The sequence below is a fragment of the Erpetoichthys calabaricus genome, chromosome 17 (assembly GCF_900747795.2).
Source record: "Erpetoichthys calabaricus chromosome 17, fErpCal1.3, whole genome shotgun sequence".
Lineage (NCBI taxonomy): Eukaryota > Metazoa > Chordata > Cladistia > Polypteriformes > Polypteridae > Erpetoichthys > Erpetoichthys calabaricus.
In genome coordinates, this window is record NC_041410.2 from 4,993,362 (window position 1) to 5,013,673 (window position 20,312).

Consider the following 20,312-nt stretch of genomic DNA (forward strand, 5'->3'; position numbering starts at 1 on the left):
TGCAGACTTGGAAAGTGCTGGTTCAAAAACGGGAGCTGTGGCTGTAACAGGGTCAATTTCACCTTCATCGGGTAAAAGAAATGCCTAGAATTTTTAGTTATAAGATACTATGTTTTTCAGGAAATGTGTGTTTTTTTTATACTGATGGATCATTCTTGGGAAGAATAAATATACAACTAATATTACTTCAGTTAAATCATGCAAGAGCAGCACATTTTAGAGATAATCGGAAAAGCTTAAATAATTTCAGGTAAAATTACCTTTATAAATTATTTCAAACCTGATTGATTAAATATCAATACGGTTGCAATGCATAATGAGGATTGTATACTGCACTAAACAAGTATTTAACCTAAAATGTGTCCTTTTTTTTTTTTTTTAAATTAAATATTAGTTGCAAGGTCCTAAAAGGAAAAAAGGATCTGACATGTGTTGATTTTGTTATTTACACCACCAAAATGTGACATTTCATTAAGGGTGTGAGTATGTATGTGTGTATGTATATATAATCTCTCTATTATGTAAAAAAATCCTTCGACAAGACGAGACTTTTTGGAAGATTTTTTCAAGTCCCGCGAGTTGAGACCTTGAAAATTAGATTTTTTTCAAGTCACGCCCTCCTCTCAACCATTTTCAGCTCTGCCGCTTGCGTATGGGGATGCTGATGTACAATTTAAATAGATTGTTATTTTCATGGGAATTGTTACATATGCATAAAAGAACTACTAACTATTTTACATTACAGCGAGCAATTAATAATAGTAAAAAATTTTAATAAATCTAAAGAAAATTGTTTCATTTTGCATTAGAGGTATTCATTGCGATATACATTTTCGTTCTGTTTGGCTTTGAAATTAACATGCAAATACTTTTTAAACTTACACTTTTACTGTAAAACTTCAGTAAAGATAATGTTTGGAATTAACTTTTCATCCATATCGCATTGAATTTTGATTACGTATTTGGAGTAACATCATGACAGCGCAACATTTAATTGCCCGTGTGATTTAATTGCCATAGCAAAGGCTGCTCTAACAGGAAACTGTGAACATTTTTAATACGAATGGCATATCAAGATCTCCTTTGGTGTCTGTTACCAGTGGTAGATGTACTACATTGCCCTTCTTGTCGCCTGTCAAAATTTTTCATGTCAGAATTGTTCAACCAATTTTGAATACAACTAATCTTGCCCTATTGCATAGCCCATCACTCATACATTAATTACGTAATAACATTACGATACATCCTTCTTTCAACAGTAATTCGGCTGGTGGAAGACCGGATGGTGTTAACCGCTTTAGATATTCTACGGGATATTGTAAGTTGATGTTTTCATCTTCCACACCATCACCACCAACTGTTTCAGCATAGTCTATTGATATGCATTTAACCAATTTGCCGTGTAACTGATCGACAATTTTTGCGTTAATTTGTTTGACTTCATCGTTTCTCTGTGCTAGGATTGCCCGTGTACTCGTTTCTTTGGTTAATAACCCTCCGGGATGAAATTCTTCAATAAGATGTGGACATAATAAGTCTTCTTTTATTGGGAACTTAAAGTAAGTAAGCAAAACGTAAAAATTTATAAGAGCTGAGAGCATTGGAACTGTGTCTGACAAAAGCATTCATATGAATGAGAGGTGAGAGGACCGTGGGCGTGGGCTATTAACCTGAAATGGTTGAGAAGAGAGCGGGACTTGAAAAACTCTTTTGGCAATAGTCTCGTCTCAAAATTTTCTTTTATAATAGATATACAGTGCATCCGGAAAGTATTCACAGCGCATCACTTTTTCCACATTTTGTTATGTTACAGCCTTATTTCAAAATGGATTAAATTCATTTTTTTCCTCAGAATTCTACACACAACACCCCATAATGACAATGTGAAAAAAGTTTACTTGAGGTTTTGGCAAATTTATTAAAAATAAAGAAACTGAGAAATCCCATGTCCATAAGTATTCACAGCCTTTGCTCAATACTTTGTCGATGCACCTTTGGCAGCAATTCCAGCCTCAAGTCTTTTTGAATATGATGCCACAAGCTTGGCACACCTATCCTTGACCAGTTTCGCCCATTCCTCCTTGCAGCACCTCTCAAGCTCCATCAGGTTGATGGGAAGCATCGGTGCACAGCCATTTTAAGATCTCTCCAGAGATGTTCAATCGGATTCAAGTCTGGGCTCTGGCTGGGCCACTCAAGGACATTCACAGAGTTGTCCTGAAGCCACTCCTTTGATATCTTGGCTGTGTGCTTAGGGTCGTTGTCCTGCTGAAAGATGAACTGTTGCCCCAGTCTGAGGTCAAGAGCGCTCTGGAGCAGGTTTTCATCCAGGATGTCGCTGTACAGTACATTGCTGCAGTCATCTTTCCCTTTATCCTGACTAGTCTCCCAGTCCCTGCCGCTGAAAAACATCCCCACAGCATGATGCTGCCACCACCATGCTTCACTGTAGGGATGGTATTGGCCTGGTGATTAGCGGTGCCTGGTTTCTTCCAAACATGACGCCTGGCATTCACACCAAAGAGTTCAATCATTGTCTCATCAGACCAGAGAATTTTCTTTCTCATGGTCTGAGAGTTCTTCAGGTGCCTTTTGGCAAACTCCAGGCGGGCTGCCATGTGCCTTTTACTAAGGAGTGGCTTCCGTCTGGCCACTCTACCATACAGGCATGATTGGTGGATTGCTGAAGAGATGGTTGTCCTTCTGGAAGGTTCTCCTCTCTCCACAGAGGATCTCTGGAGCTCTGACAGAGTGACCATCGGGTTCTTGGTCACCTCCCTGACTAAGGCCCTTCTCCCCTGATCGTTCAGTTTAGATGGCCAGCCAGCTCTAGGAAGAGTCCTGGTGGTTTCGAACTTCTTCCACTTATGGATGATGGAGGCCACTGTGCTCATTGGGACCTTCAAAGCAGCAGAAATTTTTCTGTTACCTTCCCCAGATTTGTGCCTCGAGGCAATCCTGTCTCGGTGGTCTACAGACAATTCCTTTGACTTCATGCTTGGTTTGTGCTCTGACATGAATTGTCAACTGTGGGACCTTCTATAGACAGGTGTGTGCCTTTCCAAATCATGTCCAGTCAATTGAATTTACCACAGTTGGACTCCAATGAAGAAATTCCACCACTTGAATTTTATTAATTATATCTTCTTAACTCTTTTAGTTCCTATCCTTTTCAAATGCTGTGATATTTTATGTACACCTACAGCACATTATGATTTGATTTCTGCACTAAAATCTTTTGAAATAAAGGTGTATAACACTCTAAGAGTAGTTAAATTGGCTTTCAAAAAAAAGGGGCAGTAAATACCAGGTCACATAAGGGCCAATAAGTAACCATATGTCTTTTTTTGATTAAGCTAACAGGCGGCTCCTGAAAGGATTAAAATTGTTTAGAAAAACATTTAAGACCATATGTCAGAGTGGTGTGAGAATTTTGTAGAAAATAAATGCATTTTTATGGATGTACTTAGCATAATACTTAAGTTGATTCCTCTGAGACTTAAGTCTGTATATAGAAATCAAAAGGACTATGTACCATTTTTTTCCTGTGTTTAGTCTCTAAAAAGCATGGAAAATTGATTGGCTTTCTAAGGACCTTCATGAAATCACGTCCAAGCAAACAAAAGTTAAAGCAAAGAGGAATACTGAAGGAGAGGGTGTTTGGCTGTGACCTTGGGGAACATCTGCTTAATTCAGGCCATGAAGGTAATATTATGTATGCAGTGTTTTTGTGTACTGTGTGGTGTGCCTGTTTACAGAAATGGTAATAATTAGTAAAAGGTGAATGTTTTTTCATTTGTATCATCCTAAAAGTACTTTTTCCACAAAATATTATGAAAAGAATTAACTTTCTTTAATATTATCATTAATTTGTTTATTGTTCTGGAAGGGTGGTTGGTGGGTGACAACTGGAAATGTCTTAAGTCTTATTCAGTTATAGTTTGCCCAGTTGGAATGGGGATGCCAGAGGTAAAATTAGCATTGCACAGATAAAACTGGGGATGGGCCTGGAACACTTCCTTTTTGGAAAATGTTTTTCCAGTCACAAGTATTAACTCCCTTTTTTTTTTTTTTTTTTTTTTTTTTTTTTTTTTAAAGCGCCATTTTAAGTTTACATTCGCCAGTAGCGCTATGGCCTACAATATCAACCAGCTCCCTGTAAACATGAATTAAATTAGTGCTCATTGGCAGCTGGAAAGGGAGTCATGGAAACTTTTCTAGAACATTAGATTGCTTCAAATGGCTTCCATGCAGGAGAAGTAGGACCTAATGATGTAGGCATCACATATTCATATGGGGAAACTGCTTGGGCAATACTGGTAGTTGCCGAAAATAATGGACTACGGCTCAGATATGGCTGCCTGACCATTTAAGAAAATGTCTAAGCTTAGAGTTGCAGGAAACCATGGACAAAGAGTGAATTCAGTGACCTGGTGCCCTTGTTACTTGTGTTGGGTTTGCCACTGATCCCAAAGTGGAATATCAGATAGGGTTTAAAGTGACTATCTCCTTCCAGAAATAATTGACCTCAGAATTGAGCCAGAGAACACAGTGCATTTCTCTGGCAGACAAGATGGGTGCTGAGACACAGAAGCAAATGAAAAATTAAGAGGGACGAAAGTACCTGAGAGTTGGGCAGAGGGGAAGAATATGTGGCAAGCAGCTAGCTGTCCCCATCTCAGATTAAGATGTGTACCTGTTGCGGCTATTTAGTTTATAGCTAATAGGTAGTTCATGTGATAGTCGTCATTTTTAGAATTCTTGTAATTTAGAGAAACTTGCAAAACTTTGAACCAATAACCGTGTTGCACATTATATTGTTTAAAAAATGTTATCTTTCGGTTTTTTTTTTTTTTTTAATCTTTGTTCTGAATACCTTTTCTTGTCATTAACTTTAGTTCCACAGGTTTTGAGAAGTTGTTCAGAGTTTATTGAAAAACATGGAATAGTTGATGGAATTTATAGACACTCTGGTATTTCTTCTAACATTCAAAAACTAAGGTATGTACAGATTAGTCTCAATATGCCTAAAGTAATTTATTCCTAAACATGTATAAATAAACAATCATATTGTGATATATTGTACATTACATTCTTCATGCATAACTAAACCTGGTAAGGAGAAAATATGTGTAAGTCTCAATATGTGTATATAACAAATTAAAATGTAAATTACCATCTATAAATTGAAATTGCCTGCATATGTGACAGATGCTATATTTTTTACCTGATTTAATCTTTCTAATATTAATTTTGAGATGTCTAATGATTCTCAACTCACAATCAAACCCCTTAAATTGACACTTACGAAAGGTGTGTAACCATATAATATGTCTGAGGTTGTCCCAAGAACCTTATTGCATTATCTTAGATATTAGAGATTTTTGATATTACAGATGGCTGTGCCTAGTACCTGCAGCTGCAACATTAATAACTGTTAACAATAGTGTTCTATTATTCACATCCCAGTTCTTAAGTATGTTGGAAATCATGCACTAGAAACGCACTGCATTTGTTCAGCGGTGCATTTTGGCATTGCATACATTGTATTTTAAAATATTTCCCAAAATACTGATAATCAAACAGCCTTGACTTTTAGAAAGAATGCACTTATCTATATGAGAAACTTCCTTAGGATATTAAATGCTGTTTTCTTAGTGTTATTTCATCAGGGTGTTAGAACTTTAAAAGGAGATTATGTGTATGTATGTACACATGTAGTTTTGCAGATTTTTGTTTATCACTTGTTTACATTTTTCCATTCAAAGATAAAGTATTTCATGTAACAATTTATATTGTGGTGAATTTGGGTATTTTTGTTTTTAATACTATTGAAGATGTCACTTTCTCCTAAGCAATTCCTGTTCTCCTCAGGCATGAGTTTGACAGTGAGATCATCCCAGATTTGACTAATGATGTGTATATGCAAGACATCCACTGTGTGGGTTCTCTGTGTAAACTCTACTTTCGTGAGCTACCCAACCCTCTCCTCACCTATCAGCTGTATGATAAATTCGCTGTGAGTATAAATGTGTGCTTCTCTGTGGATGTAACAATATAAAGTTAATATGTCAAGATCATTTATATCTAGAACACTTTTCTGACATCGGGTTACCTTGAAATCTGATGTGACCTACATCTGTATTTTGTCCTTGGTTTTAGTAACATTCAGCAATGTAAACTTAGAAGCATTATACGTTGAATATGCCTGACTTGGCATAACTTGTTAAGCCAGAAATGGGACATATATGCAGGGGCAGATCTACCATCAGGGCGCCCAGGGCACTTGATAACAAGAGGCCTTTTCGCCTATTACCAACCTTGTGTGTGCATGCAGCAAAATTAGCAAGGAGTGTTCAATTAAACAATTATTTGACCGTGCAAAATATTCACCAAGACCAACCCATCAGCCCTCAGGGTGAAACAAAAGTAAGAGTATGAATTACTACACTGCATTGAAGGACCAGGTGTATGCACACTACATTGTTAAAAAGTATGATAAAATCTCTGTTAAGGAGGGGAGGTTGTGAGCATGTGCTGATAGCATGTTGTTAAGGAGCTCTGTTTATTGCATCACCCAAGGGCCTGTGAGGGTCTTAATCCAGGCTTGTATACACATGCATGTGTGTATGTGTATATATTATAATATGGAAGCGAAGGTCTATGATACTGTTTGCATATTTTCAGCTGGAGATCCACAAAGGGAGAAGATGAATCACGTATCATAAAGTAGTTTTTATTCCTGAGCTTTCAGCCCCTGCCAGGAGCCGTCATCAGAGGGACAGCATATACAAACTTAAGAAGAACATGTTCATAATAAATAAAATTTACAACCAATACTCCACCCAACCCCCACCTCATTACCCCCTCCCCCACTCTCACGCTGACCTAAGATATATATATATTATTGTATAAATATAAATTTGTAGCTGTATATCCACAAAGGGTAAAGATGAGTCACATATTTTAAAATAGTTTTTTTTATTCCTAAGCTTTAGACAACCTAAAAGGTGTCGTCATCATCAGAGGAAAATGATTAGACATTTAGGAATCAAAGGCAATAGATAGCGAGGATTGTTGTAAGGGGGGGAGAGTGGACCAATAAGGTGGAGTTCGGAAGGTGTTGGTCATAAAGTCTTTATTTATTATTTGGATTTTCTTCTTTTTAAGCCTGCATATGCTGTTTTCAAGTCCCAGTGTCTGTTAATGGAGTGTTAATTACGCATCCCTCACTTACTATACATTGCCTTTTATTCCTGTATGTCTAATCATTTCTGATGGTGACACCTGGTAGGTGGTCAAAAGCTTAGGAATAAAAAAAAAAAAAAAAAACTATTCTAAGGTACGTGACTCATCTTCTCCCTTTTGTGGATCTCCAGCTACAAATATGCAAACCGTGTCATAAATCTTTGCTTCCATTCTTATACACACACACACGTACTCTCCCTATGTATTTTGCTGGTAGTGTTGACCTAGACCTAGCAAACAATCAATTTGTGCTTTTACCTGGTTCAACTGTAGTGATTTCCTGTTTATTTTATAATAGTTTAAGAAATGCTAATTACTTAAAAAAAAAACTTAACACGTCCACAGAAGGTAAGTCTGTGCTGCTCACTATGTATAAACCTTTGAGACACCAAACATATATATAGGGTGGTCCAGATCTAATTATGCAATTTTCATTACGCTATAACTTATTAAATTTATTACATAGAGAATTCACAGCACCTGCCCTGCACATAGAGATTTCACTTAAAATTATTTTTGTTGCCAATAGATGGCAGCACCTGCCCTGCATTCCAAAATGGCGGGGCGACGGTTGTCAGTCGAATAGTTGCATAATTAGATCTGATATTCCCTTGCCCTAAGTCTTGCTGTGCAACTGAAAGGAAAATGCTTTTAGTCTATAGCACATCTTTTCTGGAATTTCCTGTTTTTGATGTTTCTTGAGTATTCATTTTTGTCCTTACCCGACTTTAGGGTCAGCAAAGGCTTTGTCTCCCAATAAGCACCAGGTATTGACTGTCATATCTTAAAAATACTTTTTTACATTTTAGTATGCAACACAAGTTTGAACTCTTACTGTTGCCATGGTGCATTTGTCGTGTTTTTATCCATCATAATAACATTTATTGTATTCATTTTTTCTAAAATTTAGTTTGTCTTTAGGCTCACAATTATAACTTTGAAATAAATCAATAAATGTTTTTTTTTTACATAACAGCAATTTTTTGGCATAGGTAAAAGTCATATGCAGCATCAAAACAGTTGAATTGACTAGTTGAAAATATGATATTGTAGGTTCCATCAAGGCCTTGACAGATACTGTAAAACTGTTCAGTTTTGGGTTTCAGGCTTCTGGTGTAAGATTTTGTAAAAATGGAAATGGCACAGTTTTTAAAGTCTTGGACTATTCATTTCTTGTCCTGTTATGGCAAAGTCTTATATTTAAAATACCATATGATTTTGTTTGAGTATACTACAGTTAGAAATTCTACAAAACAATATCAAGTCCATCTTCTATAACACCTTGTATTAAGTTCAGAATATATCAGAGTGGCTGTGCTCTAGAACTAGAAGGAGCCCAGATTTCATAACCATTGCAATCACTGTTTTAAGCTCTTCAGGTTCTGTGTACTATGATCAGGTTATATGAAGGTTACATTTGTCAGTTTAATAAGGGTATCTCTTTTTTGATTTATTATTATTATTATTATTATTATGATGTGAATTTCCCCTTGGGATTATCTATCTATCTATCTATCTATCTATCTATCTATCTATCTATCTATCTATCTATCTATCTATCTATCTATCTATCTATCTATCTATCTATCTATCTATCTATCTATCTGTCTATCTATCAAATCAGAGCTCTAGTTTAGATCATTTGTAATTGTATTTTGTCAGTTACAGCATATGTTGAGATAGGCTTTGTTCTCCCAAAGTTTTGAGCATTTATGCGAATAAATTTAAATCATGGTCCATTACAGGCACTCCTCAAACTAAGTTGCGTTATTCACATATGCTGCTCTGTTCTATTGTAAGAATCTTTTAAAATATAACAAAAGGTAGAAACCTAAGAATAGCATGATTCATTTTATAATGGTAAGCATTAACAAATAATTTGTCTGTTTATGTGATGACTTTATTTATATTTGAGTGGTTTTTCCTCCCAACATAAAAGTTCAACATATTGTTGACAATAGATTAGTGCTATATTCTAGCAAGTTTAAACAATGTACGTAGCACTGAGACAGAATAATCACTATGCATATATTTCGTAGGACTCGATGTCAGTCAGCACTGAAGAAGAGAGATTGATTAAAATTCATGACGTTATTCAGCAACTTCCTCCACCTCATTACAGGTAAGAAGTAAATGGAGTATATTGTCTGTCATCCAACCATCCTAGTCCATGATAAGGTTATAATAAGCGCTGATGCCTAGTAGCACAATTATTTAAAAAATACCTCTGTAGCCAGTGACTTCTATTAATATATTATCACAGTAACACTTGTAAGTTAATCAAAAATCGCCAGGAAAGTCAAAGTTGCTCATGAAGAACAAACAAGTTTTGCTTTTAAGGTAGAGAGATATTACTAAACACAGCTTCATTTAATAAATAGTGTTTTTCTCAATGCAAGCAGAAAATAATGAAACATAATTATCACAAGTAAAACTAAAGGTAGAGGTACATTGCATTTGATAAGACATTTCTTAGTACAGTATTGCTTTTTTCCAGTGATCTTATTTTTTTATTTATTTACTGTTTGAAGGAATGTTCTTTTTGGCTAGTGGATTTACAGTAAATATAAGTGTGAAAAGAAAAGCGATGTCAATTATTTTCAGGTTCTTGCCAAGCTTCATATTTATAGAAGTATTCTATAGGCCTCTTTGGCTATTAGTATAAATTAGAAACTTTCCACTTTCTTATTAATCAGTTGTAAAATCTGTTTATGGATTCCTTCTCGGTAAGAGTCATATCAGAAATATTTACGAGCTGCATCATGATGCACCTGGTAGCATCATCACATCCATGACGTTTGAAAATAACATGTTTTGAATGTTTGTTTTTGTTTTATTTTTTGGCAAGATATGAGCTGAAATGTATTCCTTTATTTTTGTAGAACTCTTGAGTTCTTATTGAAGCACTTGTCTCAACTTGCACTATGTAGCTCAAAAACCAACATGCATATCAAGAACCTGGCAATTGTCTGGGCACCAAATCTACTTCGGTAAGTAGAAAAGTAAATGTTCCATTTGTAGTGTTTTTCAGCATTATAGTATCCATCCATCCATCCATTATCCAACCCGCTATATCCTAACTACAGGGTCACGGGGGTCTGCTGGAGCCAATCCCAGCCAACACAGGGCGCAAGGCAGGGAACAAACCCCGGGCAGGGCGCCAGCCCACCCGCAGCATTATAGTATCATTTTAGCAAATATAATAAATATTGGCAAAGAGCATGTCTTTTGTGTTCTACACGGACTTGAAATTCATTTTTTCTAAATAAAAAAAGAGGGCATGATCAGCTAACAAACTGATGTTCAGTTCAAGAACTATAGATGTCTTTGTATTGAGCTTAGAGCTGCAGTTGTACTATTGTGAACCCCAGTATAATTTCCTAGTATTCCTAGTATTTTTCGAGTTTGCATGATATATACAGTATGTGTGTTTTCCACCCGTCTAGAGACACGGTTTTATGTTGAAATGGAGTACAATACAAGGGTTTCTTTACCAAGGATTCTTCGAATAGAAATCTGCCAGTACATCTGTTATGTGGCTCTTTGGATATTTTCAATTGGTCTTGATAATTTCAGTGAAACTCAGTCATTTCCTAATGGACCGTGCTGTGAGCCAAAGATAATTTTATGTCTGTAAGCCTTTAATAAATATTTAAAGTCATCTTGGTTTCTGTATGGCTAAAGAAACAGAACAATTGTCAGTTTAGAATGGTTAACCTCTAATAATAAATAAATTGGTACATCCTGACTTTGTATATTGTTACAATGTGCAGTAGTAAAGTATGTTTGTTTACCTTAACCAGAAACTAATATGTGAAAGAGAAACTTTGGAAAAAATGTGACCAAAATGAAGGATAAACAAAGTATTCCTAGGTATTTAACGCAATGTTCTCTTCTAGATCAAAGGAGATTGAATCAATTGGGCTGTGTGGCACGGATGCTTTCAAGGAAGTTCGGGTCCAGTCAGTTGTGGTGGAATTTCTCTTAAACCATGTAGAAATTCTCTTCAGTGATTCATTCACTTCTGTTGGAAAGTCTACTACAGGTATAAACATGAAAGTAATTATGGTTGTCTTTTTGAAGTAACAGGAAAATTTAATGTAGTTAAAGCTTAAAATATGGTAATGATTCAGTTACAAAGACATTTAAAAAGAGCTTTGGAAACATTGAATAACCAACAAAATAAACGCTTCACTTCACGTATTGTAAGTTTTTATAGTAATATATGTACTTTAACCCTAACCAAAAATGTGGGTATTCTAACATCCCTTTACCCAACATAGAAACATGGAACTATATATTTAGAAAATTGTCTCTAAAAGGAATCATTTTAGAAAACTGTGTTTTTTCCACCCGGTTGGAGAGATGCTAGTCAATTAAACTGTTTTAAACTACAACAGTATACTGTAAATCAGGCTCAATTATTTTATCTGTTCTTTGAAAGGCATTCAATGAATGTTGAAATAAAAAATAAGCTAATCTTGAAAATTAAAGCTTATGCTTTTAACATATGTGCATTGTTTTTAAATGTGTGTTCATACAAAGCTCTTAATATACTAATCTATATTTCTTTATCACTTTTAAATGTTCACTGTCTTTTATTTGATTAAAGCTAATGAGATTGTATTTCAATTTTAGACTAATGCAAGCATATTAATTATTTACCCTTCAAGTTGAAATGTATGGCATCAGTTAACCTAGCTATCTATTTAACTGTCAAAACTGTTCCTGGGTGCTATTTTTGGTGAAATTATTTAACTGTAGGGAAGTCTTTTACCAAAAGACAATAAACACATCACATTATTTCTAACTAGACAAAGAGCCTGTTTCGACAACGTGTAAGATGAAACGGGCATGAGTGGAATAGTATAATATATAATAAGTATAAGCACCACAAACCTGATATAGGTGTATTGAATGAATGCGTAATTAGGCCTTGAGCTGTAGTCGAAATCGCCTTTCAGGCCTCTAGAGCTTTAATCAAAGTCGCCTTTCTCTTTGAATTTTTGCAGCCGTAAATCCGCCGCCTCCCGCGATGTTGGGGTTGGATGTCGGTCGAAGTCGCCTTTCTCTTTGAATTTTCTCGGCTGTAAATCCGCCGCCTGCCGCGATGTCGGTCTCGTAAGGTTTTTCGGGCAGCTGCGCAGAAGGCAACTGCGCATTCGGCTTCGGACATGCGCAGAAGGCGACTGCGCATTTGGCTTTAGACGGACGTGAGTGAGTGAGGAGACTGGCGAGTTATGTATTAAGATATAGCATACAAAACAATCCAAGCAACATATAAATTAGAAATTTCGTTTCCTGAATGTCTTCAGTTCGGTTTAATTTTCTCTTTCGCTCTTCGCTGACTGCAGGCCTAAAGCACTGTTACAGGCTTTACAAATGACTAATTACACAGTGTACTCAAATACAGTTTAGTAAAACTACACAATAAAATAAACCAGTTTCAAACTTAACGATGTAAAAGGAGACGAACAATATATGCTCTTTCAATATTATCATTACACACTTTACGGCCAGTTGACAAAAGGGATGAGGACAACAAAAAGAACACAACATCACTAACACATACACGGTAAAGGTTGAATCCAATGGAAACTCATCCATTAAATAAGACTAGGCAGTTTGTTTATTGACATGACAATTAAAACAGAACAAACATGTCAAGTAACAAGCACAAGAGAAGTATCACAAATAGAATTCAGCTTTATTGTAATATTTTCTTCCCCATCTCCTCATCGTCATCACCTTTATGGGGAAGGTGTATTACCACAATGTACTGCAGTGTTGTGCAGCTCAGTACATTTTGCAATAACAGCATAGCAGCATTCACGTGAAAATCTAAATTCTCCCGATATCTGTGTACACATTGTCCAGTTCGACGGACTGCACTACATGTCCTGTGGTATGCACTGTTGTAATCTTCTTCAGCTGCAGTTTGGGGGTTTAGCACAGGAGCTAGCAAGTAAACGAGGAGAGGATATCTGCTGTCACCCAATAGCCTCCCACTAACAAATACACCAAGATAAAATTATGGATTATTTGACATAATCAAAAATAAATATGTTACAATGTAATACTTCTTAATTTTTACGATTAACACTTCTTATTCATCATTCGTTGGACTCGACCCTCAGTAGCAGATTGGGAGTCAAGTGTCTCTAACAGATAGGATAAACCACACAAATGCAAACTTCACAGCTAGTGGGCCTTCCAAAGGTGGTTATCCTCGGCAAGGCATCAGTGAGATTTCTTGTACCGTAATGAGATGCCTTTTGCTTTTGTGGGTAGAACTTCAGACAAGGACCAAAATAAAATTCTTTATGAATAATGACAAGGTCAGGGTAGATTGACAACTAAAGTAATAGATAAATTAACAAGGGTTTTGGGAAACAGTTGTTAATTGAAGAACAATGAAAAAATGCAATTGAAAAAAGGACTTAATGTTACAATACATTAGTGAAATTCACCCATGGTTTTAGGCAACCAAGTCAATATTTTATTTTGTAACATTTATTTCATAAGGACTATTTATTCTGTACTTGAGGTATTGCACAGCATATTGTTATAGTATTTAAAAAATGGGCTTGTATTTATCACAATGTGTTCCTTTCCAGAACATATGCACTAATCATACCTGACACTGTTCTAGGTTTATATACAGGGTGAGTCAAAATTATGTTAACATTTGAATGGCAAAAACAATTTATTCACAAAACATACTTCATATGTGCAAGATTTACAGGAATGTCTCAACCTGTTCGCCATCATGTTCAACATGCAAAAACCAACTAGCAACAGTACCATTTAAAGCCTGGACACACAATTCACAGGGAATAAGATGATACCACAGTCCGTATTTTGTCCTTCAGGTCATTGATATAAACTCGCTCCTTCACCATACCCCATAACCAGAAATCACAGGGTGTCAAATCAGGGGAGTGTGGAGGCCATGGCAATAGTCCACCACGGCCTATCCATCAACCTGGAAAGGTGTGGTCGAGATAAAAAGAATTCATTACTGTTAACATAATTTTGACTCACTGGTGAATTCTATTTGAGTGTCAACATGAGCATTCTGAAAAGAATTATACTGAAGAAAGAAAACAAGATGTTGTTTTTTTATTTGAATAGAATTAGAGTTCCATACAGGGCTCAAAGAAGTAACTGATTGCAAGTTAACATAAATCCTTCGGCTAAAAGTAATAACTTTACAGTAAATTAACTTGTTCTTCACATTCATTTATTTTTTTTTACCTTTTTAAGTTAGCTCTAAAGAATTTGTATATCCATTAGATTATTTATTTTTTTATTTGTGGATGCTCATTCAACACATCTCTTTATGCTGCTGCTGTTTGTTTATGCTGCATTTATTAATAGGTTCTGTGTCGGTTCTTAATGTCTATACCAGAAGCATCCCTTTATAAATTGCTTAATTCGTCAGAATGAGTGAGTTTCTGGAGGGCTGCAGTGAATGAAACTTAAAAAAAAAAAAAAAAAAAATTAAATTAAAAAATTTTTTTTCATTTTATACCAGTACTGCAGCTAATGGAACTTGTCATTTAGTCAGCTTGTTCAAGCTCTGTCTTTGCTATTCATATTATTAAATAATCATTTTTCCAGAAAAATCAAAATTATTTTCAGAGCAAGAATGTTATTTTAACACCTTAATTTGTTTCTTTCTAATTTTTTTTTTTTTTTTTCAAACCACCAGTTTATTATAAATTAAGTGGTAATAATATATCAGTTTAGCTGTGTTGTGCAGTCTAGTTTTTATCGCTCTGGATCAGAGTTTGCTTGTTTTTGTTCACGTGTGTTATCCATCCATCCATTTTCCAACCCGCTGAATCCGAACACAGGGTCACGGGGGTCTGCTGGAGCCAATCCCAGCCAACACAGGGCACAAGGCAGGAACCAATCCTGGGCAGGGTGCCAACCCACCGCAGGTCACACACAAACACACCCACACACCAAGCACACACTAGGGCCAATTTAGAATCGCCAATCCACCTAACCTGCATGTCTTTGGACTGTGGGAGGAAACCGGAGTGCCCGAAGGAAACCCACGCAGACACGGGGAGAACATGCAAACTCCACGCAGGGAGGACCCGGGAAGCAAACCCAGGTCCCCAGGTGTCCCAACTGCGAGGCAGCAGTGCTACCCACTGCGCCACCGTGCCGCCCCACGTGTGTTATGCATATCTTATATTTATTATTGTTGCATCATGTTTATTTATGATGTTATCATGATGCCATCTTGTTGTTGGTTTCTTTTGTGGTACCCAGCATTTTGTGCTTGAATTCCTTTGCCATAGTGATGTTGTTTACAGCAACAGCAGCATTTGCTGGCCATGTGTTTTGATGGAGTCATTGAATTTGACATTTTTATGTGAGGGTTATTTAAAGGAAGGATATCGGGTAGTTTAGAATCTTTGTTTTGTTATTTTCAGTTCATCTTTACTTGTGTGTATTAAACATGTTGGCATTACTTATGGCCTGTCTACGTATAAGCTTTGCCTTCCCAGTTAGAGTATTCCTGTGTCTCGGCCCTTTCAAAATTTCCTTCATTTTGCAGCCCACTGGTATTCTCCTGTCTCTTTAGACAAGCTTTCAACTTAAGTCACAACAAAATGAGCAACTCATTAGTTGGCAGCTAGTTAAGAAATAAATAATAAGAAAGTGAACTAAATGAAACATGAAAGTTTTCAACTCCATGCTAGTGATTACATAGAGAACTCAAAACTATTAGTAATAACTGGTACAAAAATAAGCAGCTGGAGCAAGCAATCTAATTACATGACAAATTCCATTAATAATGTACCTAAAAAATTAGATTGAACAAAAATAATTTAATGTCCTTCCAGAAACTGATTTTGAGACCCCTAATTTAGAATGTCCATTACCTATATATTTTTTAAATCTGCATGTGGGAATTGAGTAGGATCTTTATTTCTATAGCTGTGGATCAGGATATGAGAAAGATCTCTCATCCGTCTGAAAAATGCAAGCTACTGAGTTTGGCGGAAGCTAGAATTAAGAACCAGCCTCTGGATGAAGGGTTGGAGAGGATCAAGTTCAATCGGCAACAGAGCATCATTGAAACTGAAGGAAACTGACACTAATGCAAAGTGGATTGCTGTATGAATATAAAATAAATATAATGGGAGGAAAAAATAACAGTAGCCAGACAATGCATTGCCTGACACTGGGAGTTAAATCTGAATAAACTTTTATATACTTTATTAGAATTTTATTAAGTCATATGAAGTTTAAATAAAGTTTTAACAAAAGAATTCTGTGAAGATTTATGAATGTGTTTTTTAATATAATTTTATATTAAATATTATAATTTGATACTGTTTTTATTCTCCTGTCTCCCCTTTTCAAAATGTAGACATTAAGGAGTTAATGCGCTCTTTAATCTATTTAGCTGAGACCAACATGGAGATTTGCTATTCAGCAGGTTCAAAGGTCATAAGCTCAAAATATGCTCAGGCCTTGAATTGCAGTCAGAAAATGTCCTAAAATGGTTGTGTGTTTTAACTATTCCAATGTGGGTAAAATCCAATTGGAGAAGAAAACTACTGTTAAATATTTTCCTGTTTCTCAGCAATAACCGAAAAAGGTTTTTTGGTTTGTTTTTTTTTTGGCCCTTTAATTTACCATTAAGTATGTAAACTTCACATTTGTTTTGTACCAGTACTAAAGAAAACAATGTTAAGATAATTTTGTTAATCAAGCTTAGATGTTAAACCTAGTTAGAAGGGATGAGTGTTTGTCATGGTATCATTCCATCTAACATTCTTTTATCAGTGACTAGAACCTGTTTTAAACGGACTAGAATAAGACACAGAAATGTTCACTGGAAGCCATAAAGATTTATTACAATCCTTCAAATTTTCACAACTTAATAAAAAGTTGGAAACAATAATTACTTGTAATAATTTGAGGTTTTACAACCTCAATTTGTGGCAAACTTTGAGGAAATGTCTTGTCAGGTGAATTGACTGATTTCATATGGATTCCAATATGGATTTCTAATGGCTTCCTATGATGGCATTTGCTTTTGTCAATTTTCATGCCGATATATTTTACACAGCTATTAGTCAATCTTGTAATCTTATTAAGACACACTGATATGGAGTACTTTCAGTAAACGAATTAGGCTCCTTTAAAACAATAGCAGTACACCTGCCTCTATGTGACTGGCTATCTAATCAGAACTTTTCTTTCATTTTATTCATTCTTGTGTGTGTTCAGACCTGTGTGTGTGTATTAATTTTATTTTATTTACTTGATGAACTTCTGTATATGAAGCCAAGTTTTCCCTTGGAGACAAATAAAGTTATCCATTACTTTTTGCTTGGACTGTGTCCACAGAAGTATTGAACCATCAACAGTGCTGATTAACCCATTCCCACACTTTGATCAATGTAAGACCCTATTATTATCAAAGTGTGGTCATGTGTTAGATGGAAAATGGATTTAAAGAAAATTCTATCTATCTATCCATCTATCTGAGATAGATATATATATCTTTTCAGAAAGTGTCACAATGAAATAAACATTTTATTATTATTTTAGTGTTTTGTATATTTATATTTTATTATCTGAGTACTTTCTATATTTATAACAGATATTCATAAGAGAACAATAAATGGAGAAGAGTAAGGTCCAATAAACAAATCATAATGAATAACATTTTGTAGATTTTTTTGTTAAAGGCAAAAAGAAAAAAAATCCAAAATTTCTAGCCCATAAAATATTTTAACAGACACTGAAAGCAAAAAAGACTAACGAAAATAAGTTGACTTTTTTTTATTTTAATCGTCATTGACAGATTTGCAAATGATGACTTTGAACACTTGAACTGAAAAGCTAGAATTGTTATGAAGCCACATATAGGGAGCCTTTAACTTTGCCCTAAGCTTTGCTATCATTCTTTTCAGAGTACTGTGGATATAAGCAGATAAATATTTCATTTTTTTTTTTTTGCTACATCAAACTTCCAAACGATAAATGTACTATATCTGCTTTTCTTATCTTTTCAAAGTTTTAAGAAATTAATGTTTTTCAAAATATCTCATTATCCTGTACAACTGAATAATACGTTAATATAAAAATTACATGAAATTCCATATGCAGTAACACTAATAATTATCCTACTTAACTGTAAGTACATTTAGTTGTCTCTAGCGCTGTACTACGTGTATGCAGTAGCTTTCAAATGCCGTAAGAATTTGTTTTTTGGATTGGGGGCACATACTTAATGGCATAAAATATTTAATATTAGTTTAAAAATAATAGGAAGGATCCCTGCCATCTTCCCCTGCCAAAATGTTTACATTTTATTGGACCCTTTGAAATACTATATCAAGATGCTTAAAATTTACCATTTGAGCTAACTGTTGTTATTCTGACACACTTATGCTGGATCCTGGATTCCTTCAATGTTCATAAAGAGAATCATCTGTCATATCCCTTAACTGGTAGCTTATTAAGAATAAATCGTTAATAGGGGTTTTATTTGTCCAGCACCAGTGTCTTTAGGTACTGTTTCTTGTCTAATCAGATGCACAAAATTTTGAAGCTGGCAGCAGTGAAGACTAATACAGTATGACAGAGGTTTCTCATGTCAGACTTGGGTTGTAATATCGAAAAGATGTAAACTTGTGTATTTAAGATATCAGTTCTCCTTAAATAACCTGTCTGCTTGTTTCTTTTTACTCAAAGCCAGACTCACTGATATTTACCCAAATTCTTAATTAACTACGTTAACTAATATTCTACGGGAAGTCTCGCCAAAAGACTTCTTGTTTTGCTTTTTTTTTTTTCTCCTTTTCTCCTCCCTTCCCTGCCCAATTTTTCCCCAATCCAAGGTGGACAGCATTTAAGTAACATCTAACAGGTAACTATTAAGTTATGTGCCTACACTAATTAAGCCCTGTGTTGCTAACTGTTCTAACTTGGGTAGCTTTGGGCCTATTTTTTTTCTCAGCTGTCCCTTTTTTTATGCTTGCATCCTGAAAGTCTCTAAAACTGTCTCATTAGGTCTGTTTCTTCTTAAAATATGGCCACAATTTACTATGAAAAAGATCTTTTAATTTGTTGCACAGAGTCAGAGTTATTTGAAAATGAAAATATGAGTGACATTGATTTTGTGGGTTTTTTTTTTTACTTAGTTTGAAAAGTGTAGTTGTATTGTGATCAGACTGAAAATGAATAAGGAGCTTTAGTGGCCTTTCCAGTTTTCACCTACACACCCCATATATTTTATGACAGTTGCAACTGATTGATCAGTTCATGGAGTTTCTTGTGCCCTCACCCTAAATTGTAAGTTATTATTGACTACACCCCGGGTGTCAAAGAGTGTTCTAATATATTATACAGAATACTAAAATTATTTTCTACTTGTTTAAGTACATGGCAAATTTCACTCTCTGTCTCTCTCTATCTGTTTCTCGGATAAGCGGAAGAGGATGGATGGATGTCTCTCTTTTAACATTTTTCATACCTAAAATAAAATAAATCTTGCTTCTCTTCATAACCACAAAATAGAAGAAGTGATCACATTAGAGTCCGAGTACCATAGAGCCTTGGTCTGTTCTTTTGTGATGGTAGCTTATCTGCTCGAATGCCTTCAGTCAAAACAGAACGTGTATGTAGGCTGAGGTCTGTGTGCCTGTCCTGTGACCCAACTGCTTAGACGAACCACCGAGGGGCACTCAATCCCTCTGTTACGCTTTTCCGCATATATAATTTTATAATAAATTTGAAAGGCTTTAAATATTTATATACAGTATTCTGCTTTCATTTTTTATTTTTCAGTTTTAAACAGCTAATACTCAACAAAGGCACATTATCCCAAATAAGTAGAAGATGTGCATTAATTATCTGTGCAAACTTCAAAATTATATCAGAATTGGTGACGGATGCCTTCTTCACTCAATGTAACTTTTAGTATTTTTCCAAAATTCTATATTAATTTCCAGAACTTTTAATGTATTAGTGGAAAAGTATTCATGATTTGCAACCGGTTTTTAAAACTGCAATTTTTATTAAGT

The 20,312-nt window shown here is 35.3% G+C and overlaps 1 protein-coding gene across 5 annotated transcripts in view; it reads left to right on the top strand.

The window, feature by feature from the left end:
* arhgap33 (Rho GTPase activating protein 33) overlaps positions 1–20,312 on the top strand; it is a 123,742-nt gene that overhangs the window by 90,879 nt on the left and 12,551 nt on the right. For all 5 annotated transcript variants that reach the window (XM_028823817.2, XM_028823822.2, XM_028823818.2 and 2 more), the window contains 7 exons: positions 6–71; positions 3,556–3,705; positions 4,899–5,001; positions 5,875–6,019; positions 9,288–9,370; positions 10,131–10,238; positions 11,148–11,293. In XM_028823817.2, the coding sequence (XP_028679650.2) occupies positions 6–71; positions 3,556–3,705; positions 4,899–5,001; positions 5,875–6,019; positions 9,288–9,370; positions 10,131–10,238; positions 11,148–11,293 (801 nt within the window). The remainder of the gene's footprint in view (positions 1–5; positions 72–3,555; positions 3,706–4,898; positions 5,002–5,874; positions 6,020–9,287; positions 9,371–10,130; positions 10,239–11,147; positions 11,294–20,312) is intronic.